The sequence below is a fragment of the Ruditapes philippinarum genome, unplaced genomic scaffold (assembly GCF_026571515.1).
Source record: "Ruditapes philippinarum isolate M1 unplaced genomic scaffold, ASM2657151v2 ctg1488_1_1_1_1, whole genome shotgun sequence".
Taxonomy (NCBI): Eukaryota; Metazoa; Mollusca; class Bivalvia; order Venerida; family Veneridae; genus Ruditapes; species Ruditapes philippinarum.
Genome location: NW_026859106.1, coordinates 6,634 through 30,455, shown reverse-complemented (window position 1 = coordinate 30,455; position 23,822 = coordinate 6,634). Strand labels below are relative to the sequence as shown.

Genomic DNA, 23,822 nt, shown 5'->3' with positions numbered 1-23,822 from the left:
ATCATTAAGTCTGTAATCTGTAAATTTCCAACAATCTTAATTTCCATGTCAAACAAGTTCAAAGATTTACAAATTTTAGGAATTGCATGTATTCCCAAACATATTGGGGATTTCATGAATTACTTCATATAAACACCTTCCCTGACATATAATATATATGTAACAAGTGCAGGAGTTTATCTGATATGTGTTATTTTATGTACCAAGTTTCCAATACTTTTTTTAAGTACAAGGTAAACAACAAAGTCTAATACAAATTTACAACAATTTTTCATTCAGAACTACATGTATGTCAAGGATTTTAAGGTCCAAACTATGCAAGATTCCAAATATAGCATCAACATACATAAAACATTTACCATCAAATCAAATTGTCTAGGGGAATCTAAAAATCATTAAAAAATGAACATTTACATTATGAAGCTCTATTGACTGATTTTACTTCAGAAGTGTAATCCAATTAGAGTAACAATTCTACAGTAAATAAGTTCCAATATAACACAATATACTGTGATAGTAATTAAGCTCCAAATACAATGTCTAATGGTGGAACTTTACAAGTAAGAGGTTAAAGAATTCACACAAAAGAGACAGAAAAAAAATATAACAATCACAAGACACAGACAAAATGGTCAGCCACAAAATCCCAGAATAACACATCAAATACACTTGTTGCTGTTACTTATGTATTTGCTGTTTTCAAGTCATATTTCCAAAGCAAATAGCTTGGTGCCATTATTTCCAATAATCAAACATTGGAGACTAAGTGGAACAAGTATGGGTGAACACTTCACCTGCTTTATATTTAATATTGTTTCTATACTTTCTATGTAAACTAACATGTACACAACAATTAGTAGGAAAAAAACACATTCATTGGAAATTGACGCTACATAACAGTGAATCTATGATTGCAAATAAATTCCAGTAAACTAACATCAGTGACTCAAAGTTTTAAACACAATGTCAGAAAGTCCAATTAAACAAGTTTCTTAACACAATAACATTATGGAATGTCCGATTAAATAAACATGTTTTTTAAGTTTCTTAACACAACATTTTTGAATTCCCTATCAAACAAACATTTTTCAAAGTTCTTTAACACAATAATATTTTGAAATGTTCAATTAAACAAACATAATGTTTAAAATATTCAATTAAAGAGTGAACTGTAAAGTTGCCACAAGAAAAATATTTCTATTTTGTGTGTGAGCTGCTGAATTAAGTCTCATCTGCAAAGAACTGTTTTTGTACAACATGCTGCAAATTAATTTGAATAAACAAACGGGAATCAGTCATGTAGAAAGCAAATCAGGAAATTCTGATTTAAATGTTTTAAATGTCATTTCTGCCATGGATGTAAAAATAGAACATAAAAAAGACTGGAATACAGAAGAAATATACCATCACTTTTATTTTTACTTGAAAAACATCCAAATATACAAAACAGGTTGCTTAAATCTTAGAAAAATACAAATATTTAAGAAGTAAATATTTAATACCAGACATAAAGAAGGCACTAAACATGCCCCTGTCTTTCTATCTAAGGCACAATTATATGCAGATTGCTTGATCTTCAACTTCCCTAAATTCTAATTTCTTGACTTTAGATCACAATCTCACTTCCTTTGTATTGAATGGCCTAATTCTTTATGCATTCCATCTATCTATGGAAATTTTTATATGGAAAACACTTGGTACTGTGAAATTGTTTTTTAATTCCCTCCTGACAAAAAGTCATAAATAATAGACAATCTAGAACATTGCAGCCAATATCATAAGTGACGGGAGATGTACAGAACATTGCAACCAATATCATAAGAGACAAGAGATGTACATAATATTGCAGCCAATATCATAACTGATTGGAGATAAACAGAACATTGCAACCAATATCATAAGTGATGGGCCATGTACAGAACATTGCAGCCAATATCAAAAGTGATGGGAGATATACAGAACATTGCAGCCAATATCATAAGTGATGGGCCATGTACAGAACATTGCAACCAATATCATAACTGATTGGAGATAAAAAGAACATTGCAACCAATATCATAAGTGATGGGCCATGTACAGAACATTGCAGCCAATATAAAAAGTGATGGGAGATATACAGAACATTGCAGCCAATATCATAAGTGATGGGCCATGTACAGAACATTGCAGCCAATATCAAAAGTGATGGGAGGTATACAGAACATTGCAGCCAATATCATAAGTGATGGGCCATGTACAGAAACATTGCAGCCAATATCATAAGTGATTGGAGATAAACAGAACATTGCAACCAATATCATAAGTGATCGTACATGTACAGAACATTGCAGCCAATATCAAATATGACGGGAGATATACAGAACATTACAGCCAATATCATAAGTGATGGGTCATGTACAGAACATTGCAGCCAATATCATAAGTGATGGGAGATATACAGAACATTGCAGCCAATATCATAAGTGATGGGCCATGTACAGAACATTGCAACCAATATCATAACTGATTGGAGATAAAAAGAACATTGCAACCAATATCATAAGTGATGGGCCATGTACAGAAACATTGCAGCCAATATCAAAAGTGATGGGAGATATACAGAACATTGCAGCCAATATCATAAGTGATGGGCCATGTACAGAACATTGCAGCCAATATCAAAAGTGATGGGAGATATACAGAACATTGCAGCCAATATCATAAGTGATGGGCCATGTACAGAACATTGCAGCCAATATCATAAGTGATTGGAGATAAACAGAACATTGCAACCAATATCATAAGTGATGGTACATGTACAGAACATTGCAGCCAATATCATAAGAGACGAGAGATGTACATAATATTGCAGCCAATATAATAAGTGACGGGAGATGTACAATACATTGCAACCAATATCATAACTGATTGGAGATAAACAGAACATTGCAACCAATATCATAAGTGATGGGCCATGTACAGAACATTGCAGCCAATATCATAAGTGACGAGAGATGTACATAATATTGCAGCCAATATCATAACTGATTGGAGATGAACAGAACATTGCAACCAATATCATAACTGATTGGAGATAAACAGAACATTGCAACCAATATCATAAGTGATGGGCCATGTACAGAACATTGCAGCCAATATCAAAAAGTGATGGGAGATATACAGAACATTGCAGCCAATATCATAAGTGATGGGCCATGTACAGAACATTGCAGCCAATATCAAAAGTGATGGGAGGTATACAGAACATTGCAGCCAATATCATAAGTGATGGGCCATGTACAGAACATTGCAGCCAATATCATAAGTGATTGGAGATAAACAGAACATTGCAACCAATATCATAAGTGATCGTACATGTACAGAACATTGCAGCCAATATCAAAAGTGACGGGAGATATACAGAACATTACAGCCAATATCATAAGTGATGGGTCATGTACACGAACATTGCAGCCAATATCATAAGTGATGGGAGATATACAGAACATTGCAGCCAATATCATAAGTGATGGGTCATGTACAGAACATTGCAGCCAATATCATAAGTGATGGGAGATGTACAGAACATTGCAGCCAATATCATAAGTGATGGGCCATGTACAGAACATTGCAGCCAATATCATAAGTGACGGAACATGTACAGAACATTGCAGCCGATATCATTAGTGATGGGAGATGCAGAAAATGGCAGCCAATATCATGAGAGACAGAAGATGTAAAACATGGTAGCCAATATCATAAGTGATGAGAGATGTATGGAACACGGCAGCCAATATCATAAGTGATCAACATACAAAATGTGGCAGCCAATATCTTAAGTGATAGAAGTTAAACATTGTTGCCAATATATGGGTGATATAAAACATGGCAGACAAAATCATAAGAGATTGGAGATATTGAACATTGAACACATAAGATATTGACACGATAAAGTGAAAACTTGCTGACTCAACATTATATCTACATTTTTGTATTGGCATTAATGCACCGCTATTTTTGTAATAGTACTTTTATTCCAGAAATATCAATCAAGTTTCATATGATATCATAAATATCTTTGATGATGTCTGTATGGTTACCCACATATTGAATAAAATTATAACAAGGATGTTTTTGTTTGTTTTAGAGTTAGACTTAAGATATATCACTGTCAGAGTAAAACATTAAGTAAAATATTCATGACAGACATACAGACACATTAGAGAAAATGTAACAGTTTAAAACAGCTAGAGTAAACAAGAACAGAGCTGAGGTGAGACAATGCACACCTAATATGGCAACTTTACAAAAGGGTATCATAAATGAAAATATGTTTTTATGATTGTATGTTGTAAAAAATATGTTGATATGTGAAAATATGTTTGAGGTTAGAAAGTAAAATATTAGTAAGAGAATATAATGGAAGGTGCCATATTCAAACCAGACAAAAAGTTAGGCAGAATGTCTATCATTGGTGGGGGTGGGTCTTCCTAGGGGCAATTTTATGTATTCTTAGGTAGTTTTTGAGTTTTTGGCAGAGTAAACTTTCTTTTCTATAAATTTGAAACTTTTAATAGACTGACCAAATGGACATGCAACAGACTTATTGTCACATATTACCCATATCATAAATTATGTGATAGAAGAATGGTAACTGGCCATTTTTCTTTATTTTATTTCAATTAACTGCAGCATTACCACTGGCATGGCTCTATGGAGCTGCTAGCATGTACATGTCAGTTTTGTTCTATATTAACTACTGGTATAAACAAGACAGAATTGCTGCCATCATGGCTGTATTAACGGCTAGGATTTATATGTCATTTTTGCTGCCATCATGGCTGTATTAACAGCTAGTATTTACATGTCATTTTTGCTGCCATCATGGCTGTATAAACAGCTAGTATTTATATGTCATTTTTGCTGCCAACATGGCTGTACTGACGGCTAGGATTTATATGTCATTTTTGCTGCCATCATGGCTGTATTAACAGCTAGTATTTATATGTCATTTTTGCTGCCATCATGGCTGTATTAACGGCTAGGATTTACATGTCATTTTTGCTGCCATCATGGCTGTATTAACAGCTAGTATTTACATGTCATTTTTGCTGCCATCATGGCTGTATCAACAGCTAGTATTTACATGTCATTTTTGCTGCTATATTAACTACTAGTATAAACAAGACAGAATTGCTGCCATCATGGCTGTATTAACGGCTAGGATTTATATGTCATTTTTGCTGCCATCATGGCTGTATTAACAGCTAGTATTTACATGTCATTTTTGCTGCCATCATGGCTGTATAAACAGCTAGTATTTACATGTCATTTTTGCTGCCATCATGGCTGTACTGACGGCTAGTATTTACATGTCATTTTTGCTGCCATCATGGCTGTATCAACAGCTAGTATTTACATTTCATTTTTGCTGCCATCATGGCTGTATCAACAGCTAGTATTTACATGTCATTTTTTCTGCCAATTCATGGCTGTATCAACAGCTAGTATTTACATGTCATTTTTGCTGCCATCATGGCTGTATCAACAGCTAGTATTTACATTTCATTTTTGCTGCCATCATGGCTGTATCAACAGCTAGTATTTCCATGCCATTTTTGCTGCCAATTTATGGCTGTATAAACAGCTAGTATTTACATTTCATTTTTGCTGCCATCATGGCTGTATCAACAGCTAGTATTTACATGTCATTTTTGCTGCCATCATGGTTGTACTAACGGCTAGTATTTACATTTCATTTTTGCTGCCATCATGGCTGTATCAACAGCTAGTATTTCCATGCCATTTTTGCTGCCAATTTATGGCTGTATAAACAGCTAGTATTTACATTTCATTTTTGCTGCCATCATGGCTGTATCAACAGCTAGTATTTACATGTCATTTTTGCTGCCATTTTGACTGTATTAAGATAGGAAGGTAAATCTACATTCCGTCAGTTATAAAACTGCAAAGATTTGTATGTATGAGGCACAAATTATCTCTAGAATCTGGCTAATTCCTTTATATAAGCTAGTCTGATCGATTGCTAAAACCAAGACAGCCTGTAGACAGTAATAGAAACTGTCCAAATTCTTCATACAATTAATCTATATCTTCTAATAAAGAAGACTTGCTGGAAAGACAATAATGTCATTGTCACCAAAACATAGATTTATGTAAGCTTACTTTAAGTGTCACTACATTAAAACTTAGTCTGCCTTCGTTCAGCCTCATTTTAATCACAGCTCAGTGTTAAATTTGGACTATTATCAATCATCTCAAAATAATCAATTATCATTTCAGCTCTACAACAAGATAAATATACCATATCTTCTACTGACATGTGATAATCTACAATTATAATTCCATACATGTATTCCTTATAATCCAAGTCAAAAGTTCATCAGTAGCCTTTGTTAATTCCAATCAGCTGATGTCAGATAATGGATTTATTTTTTTATGTTTGCTTTTGGCAATTAAAACTCATTAATTTATCATACAGATTTCAACATCACTCAAAGTTAACAGATATTTATCAGCCATAATATTCCCCCTACATCAGAATATAATACAATAAATCAGAAAAACCTAATGAGGATAATCTCCTGAAATCTAATTATTTTTGTTCTCCAACAAGACTATAACACACCAATAAATCTGTAGTTTTTCAACATTGGAAAATATCTCAAACAACACCATATTAGTGTCAGATTATCCAAATGCTGCAGAAACTTCAACAACAAGAGATTTATAGTGCAACCTTTCTTAGGTAGTGTACACTACACAAAAAGACAACACAGTTGCCAAAGAAACCCTTAATAAGAAAGCAAGTAACCATAAAATCAGGAACCTTACATTGTCAGTAGTCAGTCCAAAAAGCAGAAAGGCAACATTGTCCGTAGTCAGCCAAATAGCAGATAGGCAACATTGTCAGTAGTCAGTCAAATAGCAGACAGGAAACATTGTCGGAAGTCAGAATAACAGATAGGCAACACTGTCAGTAGTCAGCCAAAAAAGCAGAAAGGCAACATTGTCAGTAGTCAGTCAAATAGCAGATAGGCAACATTGTCAGTGGTCAGCCAAATACCTAGCAGATAGGCAGCATTGTCAGTAGTCTGTCAAATAGCAGACAGGAAACATTGTCAGTAGTCAGTCAAATAGCCGATAGGCAACATTGACCGTAGTCAGTCAAATAGCAGATAGGCAACATTGTCAGTAGTCAGTCAAATAGCAGATAGGCAGCATTGTCAGAAGTCAGTCAAATAGCAGATAGGCAGCATTGTCAGAAGTCAGTCAAATAGCAGATAGGCAACATTGTCCGTAATCAGTCAAATAGCAGACAGGCAACATTGTCAGTAGTCAGTCAAATAGCAGATAGGCAGCATTGTCAGTAGTCAGTCAAATAGCACATAGGCAACATTGTCAAAAGTCAGTCAAATAGCAGACAGGCAACATTGTCAGTAGTCAGTAAAATAGCAGATAGGCAACATTGTCAGTAGTCAGCTAAATAGCAGATAGGCAACATTGTCAGTAGTTAGTCAAATAGCAGATAGGCAACATTATCAGTAGTCAGTCAAATAGCAGATAGGCAGCATTGTCAGTCGTCAGTCAAATAGCACATAGGCAGCATTGTTAGTAGTCAGTCAAATAGCACATAGGCAACATTGTCAGAAGTCAGTCAAGTAGCAGATAGGCAACATTGTCAGTAGTCAGTCAAATAGCAGATACATGTAGGCAACATTATCAGTAGTCAGCCAAATAACATAAAAGGCAACATTGTCAGTAACCAGCCAAATAACAGATAGGCAACATTATCAGTAGTCAGCCAAATAGCAGATAGGCAGCATGTGAAGTTATACCAATCATAAGTTTTCCTTTGATTTGACTGGGCAACCTTGTTTTTCAAATCTGAAGTTAAGATAATAAGTGTTCCATATAACAGTATTAACAAGGGTTTCCTTTCATTTGACCTAGTTTTTCATTTACTCTTCAGATGGCCCATGTTCAAAGTTGCTCAAGTTTGGTACACATCCATTGTTTTTGGGCAAATATAACCAACCCCGTTTTTTAATCAACATTAGCATTAAAACAAGGGCCATTGGCACCAATGCGCTCACCTGAGTACTAAATGCAATTGATATACAAAAGTGAAGTAACCAGGTCTTAAAGATATACAAAACAGGGTTAATTTTTTTGTGTAGGTAAGAAGTCGATGTTTTAAGACAATACACCAAGAACTTTAAAGTTATGATCAAGGTTAAAGTTTGTGGATGGGAACAGTTTTAACTATATACATATAAGGAAAAGCTATGACCCCGGGGCGAGGCCAATTTTGACCCTAGGGCTATAATTTGAACAATCTTGGTAGAGTTCCTCTACACAATGCTTCATGCCAAATATCTAACGTCTAACCTTTGTCCATTCAGAGAAGGTTTTTAAGTTTTTACTATATACATATAAGGAAAATCTATGACCCCCTGGCACATGGCCAATTTTGACCCAAGGGCTATAATTTGAACAACTTTGGTAGAGGACCTATAGGTGATATTACATACCAAATATCTAAGCTCAAAGCCTTGTACCTTCAGACAAGAAGATTTTTTTAAGTTTTTACTATATACATATAAGGAAAACCTATGACCCCCCCCCCCCCGGGATGGGACTAATTTTGACCCCAGGGCTATAATTTGAACAACTTTGGTAGAGGACCTATAGGTGATATCATATACCAAATATCAAAGCTCTAGGCCTTGTACTTTCAGACAAGTAGATTTTTTAAGTTTGCATTTTTTAAACTCCTTTTCTTGCCCCGTGACCTACTTATGCAACAGACCGGAACCATTAGAACAACTTTGACAGGGGACCACCCTCTGCAGTCATTGGTTTCTGAGGAGATGTTGTTTAAAGAAATTGTTGACGACGCACAATGCATGGACGCACGACGACGGACAGTGGGGGATCACTAAAGGCAAGCTAAAAATGTTCACAGAAAAAAAGAAATAATTTGTATTTGAGGCATAATGTGCCTGTAAGGCAATGACAATTGCAGGAAGTGTATATGTACTGTATCTGACAGCATCAAGAAAACTATGATACACTTGGTTAATACTAGTGCCAGGAAAATCTGACAAAACAATATAAAACAATTGATATTAAACAATGCTGTAACAATGATTGACAGCTATGCAATTTCTGCAGAAAGCATATCATTTTTGTATCCTGTCAAAAGACGTTTTAAAAGCAAACAGTTTAAGTCAAACAGCAGTTTCCTCAATGCTCCAATTTCCTAACAGTTTCTCTGGTTCATTTTGTAAATAAAAAAAATTGACATTTGAAAAATAAAAAAGGAAATAACTTTACCACAAATTCACATCTGGAGTGTGAAATAGTGCCAGGAGTGTGAAATGACAGTCTAAAGTGATCAAATTTACATATCAACTAAATCCTTACTTTAGATCTATTCCAACTCTTATTATAATCAAAATCTTCATATCAACTAGGTGAAGTGATGATATAATGTTTTACTTTTTTATTTGGATTGCAACACCATGCATGCATATGAAATTGTTTGAGTCTTCAAAATGTCCATATTAAGTTTGTAATATCCAGGGTGCAATGACTTTTTGATAATGTGGTAAACAGGGAAATGTGTAAAAAAAAATCCACAATCCATAACTCTCAACATTCAAATTAATAAAAACAACAACATTAATTTTAAACCTTAAATTTCAAACACAATTATATAAACACTACTTTTTGCTATTTCCAATGACACAGTAAATATCAAGTTATCATATAATGAAATATTGATAATAAATAATGATAAGCTAGCAGGTTAATATGTTAATATCACCTCAATCAGATTCAAAATATCTTCAGCAGGAATCTGCAGGTTATAACATTGTACATTCTTGTATAACAGACCTTGTCATAAACTAATGGTAAAATAATCAACATAATAGTCTGTCTGATGTCTCTTAATACTTTGTTCAATTCTACATGTTTAAATTGACTTTACAGTAAAGATCAATGAGTAATTTGGCTGCTTGTTCAAATAATTAACAACCAACAGTAACTCATTAACAGGTGCATTTAATTGACAATCTAATTAATATACACAACAAAATCAACATCATCATTTACAACTACATTCAGTCTGACATGCAAGTTTGTCTCTAGGGTTCATTCCTATGTTAGGTCAAGGTTTATGCAACCATCATTATGAAATATTTCTATATTTTAGTTACAAATAAATTTTAATCACCATACAAATAGTTATGTCTTCACAACTTGGGTATTTTACTTTTGTTTGCAGGTTAAATTGTTACACTGATTCAATATCTAACTTAGTTCAACTATAATCAATTAAGGCTTCAATTAAAAATTATAAAAAAAGTTTTGTGTGGAGATAAATCTGTTATTTTAATAATTTCATTATTTTGTTATTTTAAATATTACCTGAATATATCAATTATATATTGACATGGATTTTGAACATTTCTAATTTAACATACAATTTAAACATCACTCACTATAAAGAATTTGTATGTAAAAATGTATTCATCTTGTACAGTAAATATTGTCAAACTATTAACCTGTTAACAATACCAATTATATAATCTAGTTAGAACGTTTAACACTGTACCCATTAACAAGTATAAATCAAAATTAAATATACTCTTTCAACTGATCAATTCAGAGTGCTCTTCAAGATGCCAGATTAAAGCTTAATATACCACTACCAATATCTTTAACTATAAATAATTTATTAATGATATACATGTATTCATTTTCATTTCAAATTATAACTTAATATTGAAATGGAAATAAGTGATAAAATTTGAAATCAATTCTGTTACAATATTTCTCCTTATTAAAAAGATAAATACAATATCTTTATACACTGATATGTATTATGATCCAATTGTAATAATATTTGTTTTCACTGATTAATCCAAGCACATAAAACTACATTGTCATTGATTTTCAATATAATGAATAATTCCTTAAATGTCATTTTAAGAACAAAAACCATTGAAATACAGTCATGAATTGATATGTAGAATATATTATCTGTAAGTAGTTCACTGTGACAATGTAACAATATAACACTGGTCATGTCTATTACTTTTGTCCTTCTGTCATCATCATCATCACACTTTTATTGAATGGTTAGTGTAAATCTGATATTGAACAATTCCCAATAGATGGGAGATTTGTTTCAAGTTTTCTATAATACATTAACACAAACATTGTAAATAATTCATGTTTCACATGTACAATTTTACACTATAGATGAATACATGAAAATGATACAATAGTTTTCACTTTCTGATATTAAAAACAGATTATGTTTATTTGCTCATTTTGCATTGCTCTATAATTCATTTTCATTTATTCATTCAGATTACAAAATGTCATACATCATATTATGCAATATTACATATTCAGTCTAACATATCAACAGGAAACTTGTTAATTCAGTATTCTTGACTTTGCAGCATTAATTGTTAAGTTTGTTTAATATTTTTCCACTATTTTGAGCAGTGCTGGCGGGAGGTGACTCATACATGCATAATTCCATTATTCCACGGTAGAAACACTGATTGTAAACTATGATACACATTTAATAGGCAATTACTTAAACTTAATACTGATTTAATCATTGAGAAAATTCATTCAAATATTTTCTAGAAGCTTACACAATTAATATAACAAACCTTTGCAAAAAAGGATCACCTTGAAATCAACACTACAGACATGTATATAAACAAACTGTCATAAAAGACCAACTTGAAATAATGACCAAATGAAATTAAAAAACTTCAATATTTTTCCTATAATTATATGTATGTTTGTATAAAGTTAAGTGACCCCCAGACCTGATTTATATTACTTATGTAGAGGTCCAGTAGGCAATACAACACACTAAATATGTTAGCCCTGGACATTGTAGTTTGACTGTGGAGAAGTTTAAAAAAATAAGTATTTTAGCTCCTGTGACCTTGTGCATCAGACTGGGGACATTTATGTAACTGTTCTAGTGGATAATAATATTACAGACAACTAACAGCCTACCGCAGACAACACTCACAAACACTCTGCCTAACACTGTGCCTCAGCTCAGCTTAAAAGAACTATTATTCATGGACAAGTTCAATAATAATGATTTTTACAGGAAAGATCTTTATGTAGATATAAAGTTTTGCAGGTTGATTAACTAGTGAAATCTTTTACACATGTCAGGAAACTACCTCCAAACAAAATCCTATCTGTGAGCATTAAGCATTTTACTCATTGAACTTCCATCAATAAAGCTTAAGCGAAAAACTGTGTTCTTACAGCATTTTCAGGGACAATTTAAATTTCATTAATCTTTGAAAAACCTCCCATCAGTATCAATATGGCTTAGCTTTGAAGCTGTGCTTTAACATTAGCATTTGTATTGATCACTGATTGATGGTAATCTTTAGCAGAATAAAAACGAATAAATTCAGCGAAAATCCAGTTAACTGTTCATTTAACATTTCCTATTTAGAGACAAAAGTGTCATTTAAAAAGGTTTACAGTGCTGTGAAATGGTTTTGTACTATGGTACTAAAGTTAAGTGCACTATTTCTCTAGGTTTCTTAATAAGTGGCTTGGAAACCAAGAAAATTGTTAGAAACGCCCACATCCTTATATTGGTAATGTTAACTGACTTAAATGCTCTAGGGATTCAAAATGAACTTATGTCTCTTTTATATAATATGAAGTTTCTTATATAATTTAATATTGTCAGAAATGCAATATAATGTAATTCAATACAATATAATTCATTGTACTAAGTAAGTCTATAAAACTATATGAAACCTAGGTTGGTTTTGAAAATTATTAAATAAACTAAATGACCCCCCCCCCCCATTTTTAACCACAGTGCCATGATTTATATAACTTTTGTTGAGATCCACTGGGCAATATCTAAGCCTGGGCACAAGAAGACTTAATGTCAGTCCACCCCAGGACAGGGCCAATTTTAACTATGGGGTCATGGTTTATATAACTTTTAAGAAGAACATAAGGTGACATTGTTATATATGAACACAAGACAAAATCTAAGCTCTGAGCACAAAAATACCTTAATGTGTGTAAGGAAATGATCCCCAGGGATGAGCCAACTCTGACCCCAGTGGGGTTGTGCAACTTTTACAGAAGGCCACACAATGATATTGCAAACATGTAAGCTCTTAAGGCATTATAATTTTGGATGAGTGATGTTTAAGAAATATTTACTATATCAGTATAAGGTAAACCAAGATGTTGCTACATCACAAATATATTGTCATTTCTGAGCAAAGAAAACTTATAAAGATTGCACTCTGACTTAAGAAATATGTTTAGCAATGTGATATAGTTATAACTCACAATGGAACCATTCATAAAATATTTGTAGAGGGTCACCAAAGGTTCATTCATGTGATTAAGTTAAAGAAATAATGTAGATGGATTGGAACAAACAACATGCCACCCGTAAACTAAAACATGTAGATTAAGAACTTAGTCTACAGATATAATGGTAACAGATCCTTCATTACTGCAGAGAGACCCCGGCCCATACCACAGCCACACAACTTCCTGCCCCTTACCACAGCCGCACAACCTTCCCCGCCCCTACCACAGCCAGACAACCTTCCCCCCCCCCCCCTACCACAGCCACACAACCTTCCTGCCCCCTACCACAGCCGCACAACCTTCCCCGCCCCCTACCACAGCCAGACAACCTTCCCCGCCCCCTACCACAGCCACACAACCTTCCTGCCCCCTACCATAGCCACACAACCTTCCTGCCCCCTACCACAGCCACACAACCTTCCTGCCCCCTACCACAGCCACACAACCTCCCCCCCTACCACAGCCACAACAACCTTCCCGCCCCCTACCACAGCCACACAACCTTCCCGCCCCCTACCACAGCCACACAACCTTCCTGCCCCCTACCACAGCCACACAACCTTCCTGCCCCCTACCACAGCCACACAACCTTCCCGCCCCCTACCACAGCCACACAACCTTCCTGCACCCCCTACCACACCCACACAACCTTCCTACAGATAGCTAGTTGATATGTTAGTATTGACAAATAATATTTCATCAAACCAATAAAAGTAATGATTATCAAAGTACAAACATACAATTTTCTTAAACTTCTTTGTCCAATTAACAAAATATCTGCTAGATAACATATGATGTATTGATTATTCAGCATTCATCTCTTGCTTGTATTATAAACTTCCTTTTAAAATCATTTCAACAGCAAAAAGCTGTAGTAAAGTATTTTAAGAGAGAACTGTTTGATTAGGCAATAGAAAATAAATAACTAGATTCTCATCCAAATTTTGGGAAAAAATGGGGCGGGTGGGTGGATTTTAATTTTTATTTTTTATTTTCCATTCTCGGTCTGGAATTACACACGAAGAGGTCAATATTTGGGAATTTGTTCTATATAATAGGTTCTAACATTATGTGTATGTAAGATATATATAGATTCAGATTGAGAATGGAAGCAACATGATAATATATCTTGATTGTAATGATCTAGCTGTTTTATTGAACCTTTTACATCAAACCAATTGATGTTTTGACAAAATAAAAAAATATATAGATCTACATGTATTGTTACATAATAAGACATCTTAATTTTATAAGAGTTGAATAAAGATGTACTATGCTTATGCCGATCAAAAGTGCTTTTACATGAGTAAATTAATTAATCAATCAATGAAGCTACACAAAAAGACAATCCTATTGCAAAAATAACATCTAAGCTCATTGAAAATTTGGCAAAGAAAGTACAGAGATTTACCTATTATATTAAAAAGCTATTTTATTTATGACTAAAGATATTATAAAGATTACATACAAATCAAGCAGCACGCTGACCATGACGATTATACGCGAAATTCATTTTTAAGGCCACAAGGGGGGGGACCGGCACCCTGTTATTTATTTTTTTTTATATAGGTTCAAGATGATTATTTTCAGGCCGTATCATTTCTATATTTATATGATAACAACCTGGGTGAATGTCAAAATGACGGTTTTCTTAGTTGGCTTTCAATGAAGAACAAAACAAAATGTGGACGGAAAGAAATAATATGGTCCTCACTAGGATTTTCAAAATCCTCAGACTCCCAATTTTGCTGTTTCTTCTGATTAAATTCCATCATGAAGATTGTACAATATATCTGTGATTCCACGCACCCCCTCCCTTAGGAAAATATCCATTGTACAACACACACTGGCAAATGTCTCATTTAAATAATGTAAACAATACAGTAAGTAAATTAATAAAAAAAACTATATTTAAAGTGTTATTGGACAAATTTTATCAATACAAGGCTTCCTTTTGGTGACTTCTTATTGTATTATAAAAATCGGCATTCGCGAAAATATGTGACAACGAAAAAATGTCTGTTTCCCCTGCATAACCATTCAATTCTAGTTGTTGTTGATTTTGATTTTATCAGATTAATTATTTTATGAGTATTTTTAAATTGGTATTCAGCTGCTTTTTCAAAAGGCATTAAAACAAAATTTCAAAATTTGTAATTTACGGCAAAATTTACCGATGCTGTTATGAACTGCTGTTTATTTGACTTATATTTGACTTTGTCCAAAATTGGTCTTTTGTCGTTCAAACTTCAATATAGTTAAAGTTCTTTAACACATTTCATTGTAACTATCAAAGCAGGTTATTTTTAGCTCTTAGAAATTTTATTTGGACCCGAGGATTTTTCACGGTAAGAAATTTTATCTCAGCCCGCAAATGATCCGATCTTTATTCAGCCAGGACCGAGAATGACAGACTTTCGGCCACACAGATGATGAAAGACTTTAATATAAACTTTAAATACTCGGCATCCGTACACACTAATCAAGCAAAAAAATAATTCTTTTTCTTTCTTTTCCTTTCTTTTTCTTTCGCTCTTTTTCTTTCTTTCTTTCTTTCTTTTTTATTTATTTTTTTTTAAAATAAAAATCGTTCGGGCGGAGCAATTTTTGACGGGCGGGCGGGGATGAGAATCTGGGAATTTATTTTCTATTGCCTTAGACAGTATAATTATCTGGAGAGCTATAAACAAAGTTACTTTCAATTTTAATCTAAGTTGTTTTATTGATATTCTAGTATTTTATCCTCTCACTTCATTACAGAAATACAATAAATACCAGATAAGCCTATGTCCGTCCTTACATTCTCTCCCTTTATTTCTTTAAAAATTATGGCAGTTGTCTCCCTTAATATAACATCTTTTTTTATTCTATGTCTGGGGACCTTTTTCAAACTATCTACCTACATTTGATGAGTGATTTATAATTGTTAACAATCATAAGAACTACATGTATATCATAAATTATAGGAATAAGTGTTGTGTTTAGTGATCAAGGTACATACCAAATATACAACAGTTTGGTGACAGATATAGAACTTACCTTTTCTAACTGTTGTAATCGTTGTTGAAGATTTGACACTTGTTCTGTTAATTCTGTATTCTTAGTTGAAGTTTCACACAGTTCTGATTCCTGTACAAACAGTAATAAAACTTGTATTTTGTTATATTTGTAAACATAATGAGACAATGTCAGCAGGAAATGTTTGTTTGCTTGATATGCAGTTATACAAAGAAGCCAGCATATGTATTTATGTATACATTGTTATTTTATTATCATATCCCTTACATTGATCATGTTCAATGAGAATAGTTATGGAAACTGTATCTGTATATTATTCATGAAAGTAAATCAGGTGTACATGTATTAAAGTTACAATCTGACTATTCTGCCTGATGTAATATGTGAAATCATAGTACTTACAAGAGTTTTAGAGATTTCTCTTTGCTCTTCGATATCTCTAGTCAGTCTTTCACACTCTAATTTCTTCTGTGTCAGTTCTATTTCCTAGAAATATAACATAATATCTTTACATGTGACTATCTCTAATATATGAATACATATCGATGTCATATAATGAAAGATGAATAATTTTATAATTGTAAAATGACCTAATATTATAATCCTGTAGAAATGTGTGTTACTTCACATGCATACCTTTGGATTTTATCCAGCACCACTGCCACACATGCAGGTAGGACTTAGTTCCACTATACCTCCAATGGCAGGATCAAAATTATAATGAATTTATAGAATTGTGTTGATTTGAATTTGGAACCATCCATTATTACATAAAGGATTGCAGTATTAAATTACAACCAGACATGTATATGACACACAGATGTCCCCACATTTTGCTGTATTCTCAGATAAAAATATCCTGTACAATAACATGTGTATAAGTATAGCAGTTATCTTTTTTGAAGTAAGTCCAAAAATGCTAATTTTTTGCTAAATGAGGGGCCATGACACAGATAATCTTCAGTAATTTTCCAAAAATTACTTAAGTCTAAAAATTCTAAATTTACATAAATGACAAATATTTTAGTACGTTTCATGGCTTTGGACAAACTAGTCTACATATAGACAGTATGGGCAAATCTATATATCCCTCCATAGCCATGTTAGTATAAAGTCAGGTAAAAATTTCAAGTAAAACTGTATGGTGTTGGCATATGTCTTAGTACAGCACACATAATATTTGGGCAGTAAATATATAACAAAATTTTTGTTTTACTCAAACATAATTACACTATTCTTTAATCTTTGTATAGGTTTATTTTTCAAGGGACTTAACTGCTAGAAGAATTTTCAAAAGAATCAAAGCATATTTAGTTCCCTTTATTTTCCTTATCAACGGTTTTCTGATTGAGAATTTATTTCTGTTTTACAATTACATTTAATTTTTTCATATTATTCTTTAGATTAATTTTCATCTTTTTATAGGTCAATTAGTAGTATACAACTTAAATAAATGTACTATTACCTGAGTAACACAACTCGTTTTTCCTCTCAAATTAGTTCATATAATATAAAGGTTTATTGTTAACAATGCTATATGTGTATACTAGACTATTGGTGACCAGAATGTGGAAGTGTCAATTATCATTATTTTATAGAGGTTTTAATAGTGCAGCCAACAGAAACTAATCAAATAATAATACAAAAACAGTAACTGTTATAAAGACAGTAATTTTCAGTTTTGTAAATGATGATGTAATGGCAATATAATTTTATAATATAAGTGTAAAAATTGAACACATAATTTATTTTAAATCATTTATATTTTTTATGAACATTCCTAAGTCCTAACATTTTACACAATTTTGAAGCCAATGACCATATAAACCAAAAATTTAACCAAAACAGTTAACTTACACTGAGTCATAACAAAAGCTGCACTTTTTTCAAAAAGTAAAGCTAAAAATTTTGGTAGAGGTCCACAAGACAATGCCTCCAGCAAAATATCAATGCCTTGTAATCCTGGAGAAAAGTATTTTCATTTTTTTTCCTATTATTTCTTGCAGTTGCCATGGCAACAAGATTTCCCCACAATTTAAATTCTAAGAACAATCAAGCCAAGTTTGGTTGAATGAGATTTAGGGATTTTGAAAAGAAGATTTTTGGTGACACTCAGCACACACATACATACAAGTGATAATTGCTACATGCCACACCATCACAGACACTTCAGTGGCATAAAAATATTTTACACTACCAGAACATTTCCTGGAGAAAAACAGATAACTGCTGACTTTTACACATTCTAAACTGCATAATTTTACCATTTCTATATGGCTGATACATATCATTCCCTTATTATTTCCGTCTATGAATCTATTCTATAGTCTAAATAAAGTCAAAACAAACATATTTACATCATTCTGACAGATGAAAATTGTTATCTAACATATAGAGAAAAAGAGGGGGTAATACAAAATAGGAAAAGCTTCTAGGTTTTTTTTAAAAGTGTAAATACTGTTACAATTATAGTGTGCAGAACCTTATAGGTGATATGTACTTTTAATTCTTACATATCAGACAGGAATATTATTATAATTTAAGAAAAAAGTATTAAATAAAAATTATAGTTTTCGGTATTTCTATCCAAACAAGATATGTTTGTAAAACATGTATGCCCCCTATCAGCAGCCAATTAGTCATGTGATAAGGTTATTATGCATGACTTCTGACCCAGTGATCAAACAATTAATAAGGGTTATCAAGTATCTACTGGTCATGACCTGAACCTTTGACCCCTTGACCCAAAACTCAATAGGGGTCATCTACTGGTCACGACCAATCATCATACAAAGTTTGAAGTTCCTAGGCCTAAGCGTTTTTAGTTAATTGATCGGAAACCATTTTTACCTACAAGGTCAATGTGACCTTGACCTTTGACCCCTTGACCCCAAAATCAATAGGTCATCTGCTGGTCATGACCAATCACCATACCAAGTTTGAAGTTCCTAGGCCTATGGGTTCTTTAGTTATTGATCGGAAACCGTTTTAACATACAAGGTCAATGTGACCTTGACCGTGACCCCAAAATCAATAGGGGTCATCTGCTGGTCATGACCAATCACCATGCCAAGTTTGAAGTTCCTAGGCTGAAGCGTTCTTTAGTTATTGATCAGAAACCGTTTTTACTTACAATGTCAATGTGACCTTGACCTTTGACCCCTTGATCCCAAAATCAATAGGCGTAATCTGCTGGTCATTACAAATCACCATACCAAGTTTGAAGTTCCTAGGCCTAAGTGTTCTTAAGTTATTGATCAGAAACCGTTTTTACTTACAAGGTCAATGTGACCTTGACCTTTGAACCCTTGACCCAAAACTCAATAGGGGTCATCTGCTGGTCACCACCAATCATTATACAAAGTTTGAAGTTCCTAGGCCTAAGCGTTTTTAGTTAATTGATCGGAAACCGTTTTTACCTACAAGGTCAATGTGACCTTGACCTTTGACCCCTTGACCCCAAAATCAATAGGGGTCATCTACTGATCATGACCAATCACCATATCAAGTTTGAAGTCCCTAGGCCTAAGGGTTCTTTCGTTATTGATCGGAAACCGTTTTTACCTACAAGGTCAATGTGACCTTGACCTTTGACCCCTTAACCCCAACATCAATAGGGGTCATCTGCTGGTCATAAACAATCACCATACCAAGTTTGAATTTCCTAGGCCTAAGGGTTCTTTTCTTATTGATCAGAAACCGTTTTTACCCAAGAGGTCAATGTGACCTTGACCTTTGACCCCTTGACCCCAAAATCAATAGGGGTCATCTACTGATCATGACCAATCACCATACCAAGTTTAAAGTTCCTAGGCCTTAAAGTTCTTTAGTTATTGATCGGAAACCGTTTTGGCTTACAAGGTCAATGTGACCTTGACCTTTGACCCCTTGACCCCAAAATCAATAGGGGTCATCTACTGATCATGACCAATCACCATACCAAGTTTGAAGTTCCTAGGCCTAAAGGTTCTTTAGTTATTGATCGGAAACCGTTTTTGCTTACAAGGTCAATGTGACCTTGACCTTTGACCCCTTGACCCCAAAATCAATAGGGGTCATCTACTGGTCATGACCAATCACCATACCAAGTTTGAAGTTCCTAGGCCTAAGGGTTCTTTAGTTATCACTCGGAAACCATTTGGTCTACGGACCGACGGACCGACAGACCGACGGACCGACAAGTGCAAAGCAATATACCCCCTTTTCTTCGAAATGGGGGCATAAATATGATTAATATTTACTGTGCATGGAAAGAATCAAACATCAGCTGTCATCAAGGACGGGAATATCTAGCTCTCTGGTAACTGTTTAGCAGAAAATTAGCAAAGCCTTGTTACCACAGTAAACAGTTAACATATTAAGCTAGATATTCAAGTCTGCCAGGCAGCCAGTATAAAATTCTTATACCATTCAATAGTGGACTACCCCTGATATTTTACCTAGGAACAGTCCATTATTATATCAAATAGTTTTTAATATCACTTTATATATATAACTTTAAATTGAGCAGCCAGCACTGACAGCAAATGAAGCAAATATAAAGCCTAAATTCCTATCATTTAATCACAATACAATCTGTCAGATAGTACTTGTGCATGTGATACAGTCATTCCCTATAAAAAGCAAAATATGTCAAGGTGGTTTCCACCACAATACAGTCTGATTGATATACATTACAATTTACCTACTAAGTGTCAGTGTTGCCTTTCATTAAACTCAAAAAATCAATAGGGACCATGCCCTACTAAGTTTCAGTGTTTCAATTTATTACGATAAAAAATCAATAGGGACCATGCCCTACTAAGTTTCAGTGCTGCCTTTTATTACGATAAAAAATCAATAGGGACCATGCCCTACTAAGTTTCAGTGTTTCCTTTTATTACGATAAAAAATCAAAAGGGACCATGCCCTACTAAGTTTCAGTGCTGCCTTTTAGTATGACTGCTAAATCAAAATGGACCATTGTTAATGGCCATACAAAGTTTCACAAAAATAGGCTTTTCAAACATAATCTTTAGACTGCTTTCCTGGGGGAAGGGGGTAATTGAGATCAGTAAGACAGTTATTGAAATTTACATAGTGCCTACAACCTAGATTACCAATAATTACAACTTATAGATATTATTTTAACTAACAAGAGCTGTCCGTAAGACAGCGCGCTCGACTTTTTTATTGCTTGCCAATAAAAAAAGTTTTTGCAGTAAAAGGCAATACAAGAATCTCTGTATTTTTAAAGTGAACAATGGCCATGAGCATTAAGATATTTAGTGAAGAATTATTTTACTGAATTGTGTGATACCCTTGAACACTGCAGCAAAGTTTGAAATGTTTAAGTCAAAAGAGGGCTGGTAAGAAAGAAAAAAAAACTAGTTGTTTGATACCCTTGAATATTACAGCAATGTTTATATGACATAATTTATGGTAAAGTGAACAAGTGGATAGGAATGAATTTTTTTAGATTTTTTAAGTTTTTTAGTGCTTGCCTATAATACAAAACATTGACAGTTAAGGGCCATAATTCAAATAAAATCTTTGACAGAATTACCTTCTCCTGGACATGTTTGGGAATCATGATTGTAAACAAGTATTCCAACTTTCAAATTAATATCTCAAACAGTTCAGTCAAAAAGTGGACTGGTACTAAAAACTTAACCAAGATTCTAAGTCGATAAAAGGCCTTAATTTTTAAAACAAATCCTTGACAGAGTTACCTTCTCTTGCGTACAGATGGGGGTAATGATGTGAAATAGCATTAAAAGTTTCAAAGCAATATCTCAAAGGGTTAAGGCAATAAGTGGATTTTACCCATATTCAATGTATTTTCTAAGTCAAAAAGGGCATAATTCTGTCAAAAAACCTTGACAGAGTTATGTCCTCTTGTCTGTTGATGAAGGTCGTGATGGTAAACAAGTATGGTCAGTTTCAAAGCAATACCTCCAATGGTTTTGAAATAAAGTGAGGTGGTACAAAAAACTTAACCAAGCTCAATACACTTTCTAAGTCAAAAAAGGGCCATAATTCTGTCAAAAACCTTGACAGAGTTATGTACTCTTGTCTGTAGATGGAGGTTATGAGGGTGAACAAGTATGGTAAGTTTCAAAGCCATACTTGTAATACTTCTGAAATAAAGTGGGGTGGTACGAAAAACTTAACCAAGGTGTGACGCCAACGCCGACGCCGACGCCGGGGCGAGTAGGATAGCTCCCCTTTTCATAGAAAAGTCGAGCTAAAAATGTCAAAAATAATTGACTATCTATTTTCCTGTCATTAAGGTCTGTATAAAATTCAATCATTCACAGAATAGCATAAAGGCAATATTAAGTATGTAGACTTTGCATTTTCTTTTGACTTAAATACCTCAAACATTTGTCCATTTCTGGAGACTACATCACCTAATGCTCAGCAGTAATTTTATTAAATTTATTAAGTTCTAACCATCAAAGTGGAGACAATCATTTACCTGAAGATGAACGTCACTCCTGTTGTTGTTTGCCCAGCAAGCCCAGTCGGTAAACAATTGAATGTATCTTTTTAGTTGATCTAAATTAGTGTTAATATATTGAAAGGGGCCAAATATATTTACAAATCAAAGGCTTTGTGTCAGCATTCCTGTGTACTACTATTCTGTCAGGGGACAGTCATTCATACATCTTAAAGCAAACCATTGTGTTAAAATTATTGAATTTAAGGCATCATTTTTTTCTCTAAATTATCTTTCATAATTTTTAAAACTGAACTAAAGGTTTACTAACATTATGACTGGAGTATAAATGAGTACATAAACAAACTGGTTCTTACAAGTCTGTCTGTATCACTTTGAGCACGTTCTAGCTTCTGTATCTCTTTCTTCAGTGTTTCATTTGTCTCCTCTAATTCCTTATATCTCTCTGCACTCACTACTTTACAATCCTGAAAATATCACAAAATATCTCAATTATAACATTCTTCCTTTACTTCAGAAGCTTAATATGTAGAAAACATTTAACATAAAATTCAGATGAGGACATATAATGTTTATATTTTCAGGGGAACAATTATTACAAGTCATTTTACTTATAAAATGCTCCATGAATACAAAAACTATCATGATTAATTCTATATTTGTAGTTGTTTTTATACTTCTAACTTATGCAGTTAACATTGTTTCTGTTACTAGGAAGCTAAGAACACCCTTGTCTCATGACCATGCAATTTCAATACTTCAAATTTTTATATGTAGGGCATTGGCTAAACAAATCTAGACATTTCCAAAGAATACTCTGATTATAAGAATACAGAATATATTAATAACAATTAATAAGTTCATAACACAACTTTGTTGTTATTTAATGTTGGTTATAGGTATACATATTGCAAGCAAGACATATGAGCTTTAAAATACATCAATGAAATCT

At 33.5% G+C, this 23,822-nt stretch overlaps 1 protein-coding gene across 1 annotated transcript in view; it reads right to left on the bottom strand.

Annotated features, from left to right (window-relative positions):
* Positions 1-23,337, bottom strand: part of LOC132755244 (RIMS-binding protein 2-like) — a gene marked incomplete at its 5' end in the record, with an annotated part of 82,273 nt that extends 58,936 nt beyond the window's left edge. The window contains 3 exon segments of the mRNA XM_060746064.1: positions 16,450-16,539; positions 16,831-16,914; positions 23,227-23,337. Coding sequence (XP_060602047.1) covers positions 16,450-16,539; positions 16,831-16,914; positions 23,227-23,337 — 285 coding nt within the window.
* Positions 23,338-23,822: the final 485 nt, after the last annotated feature.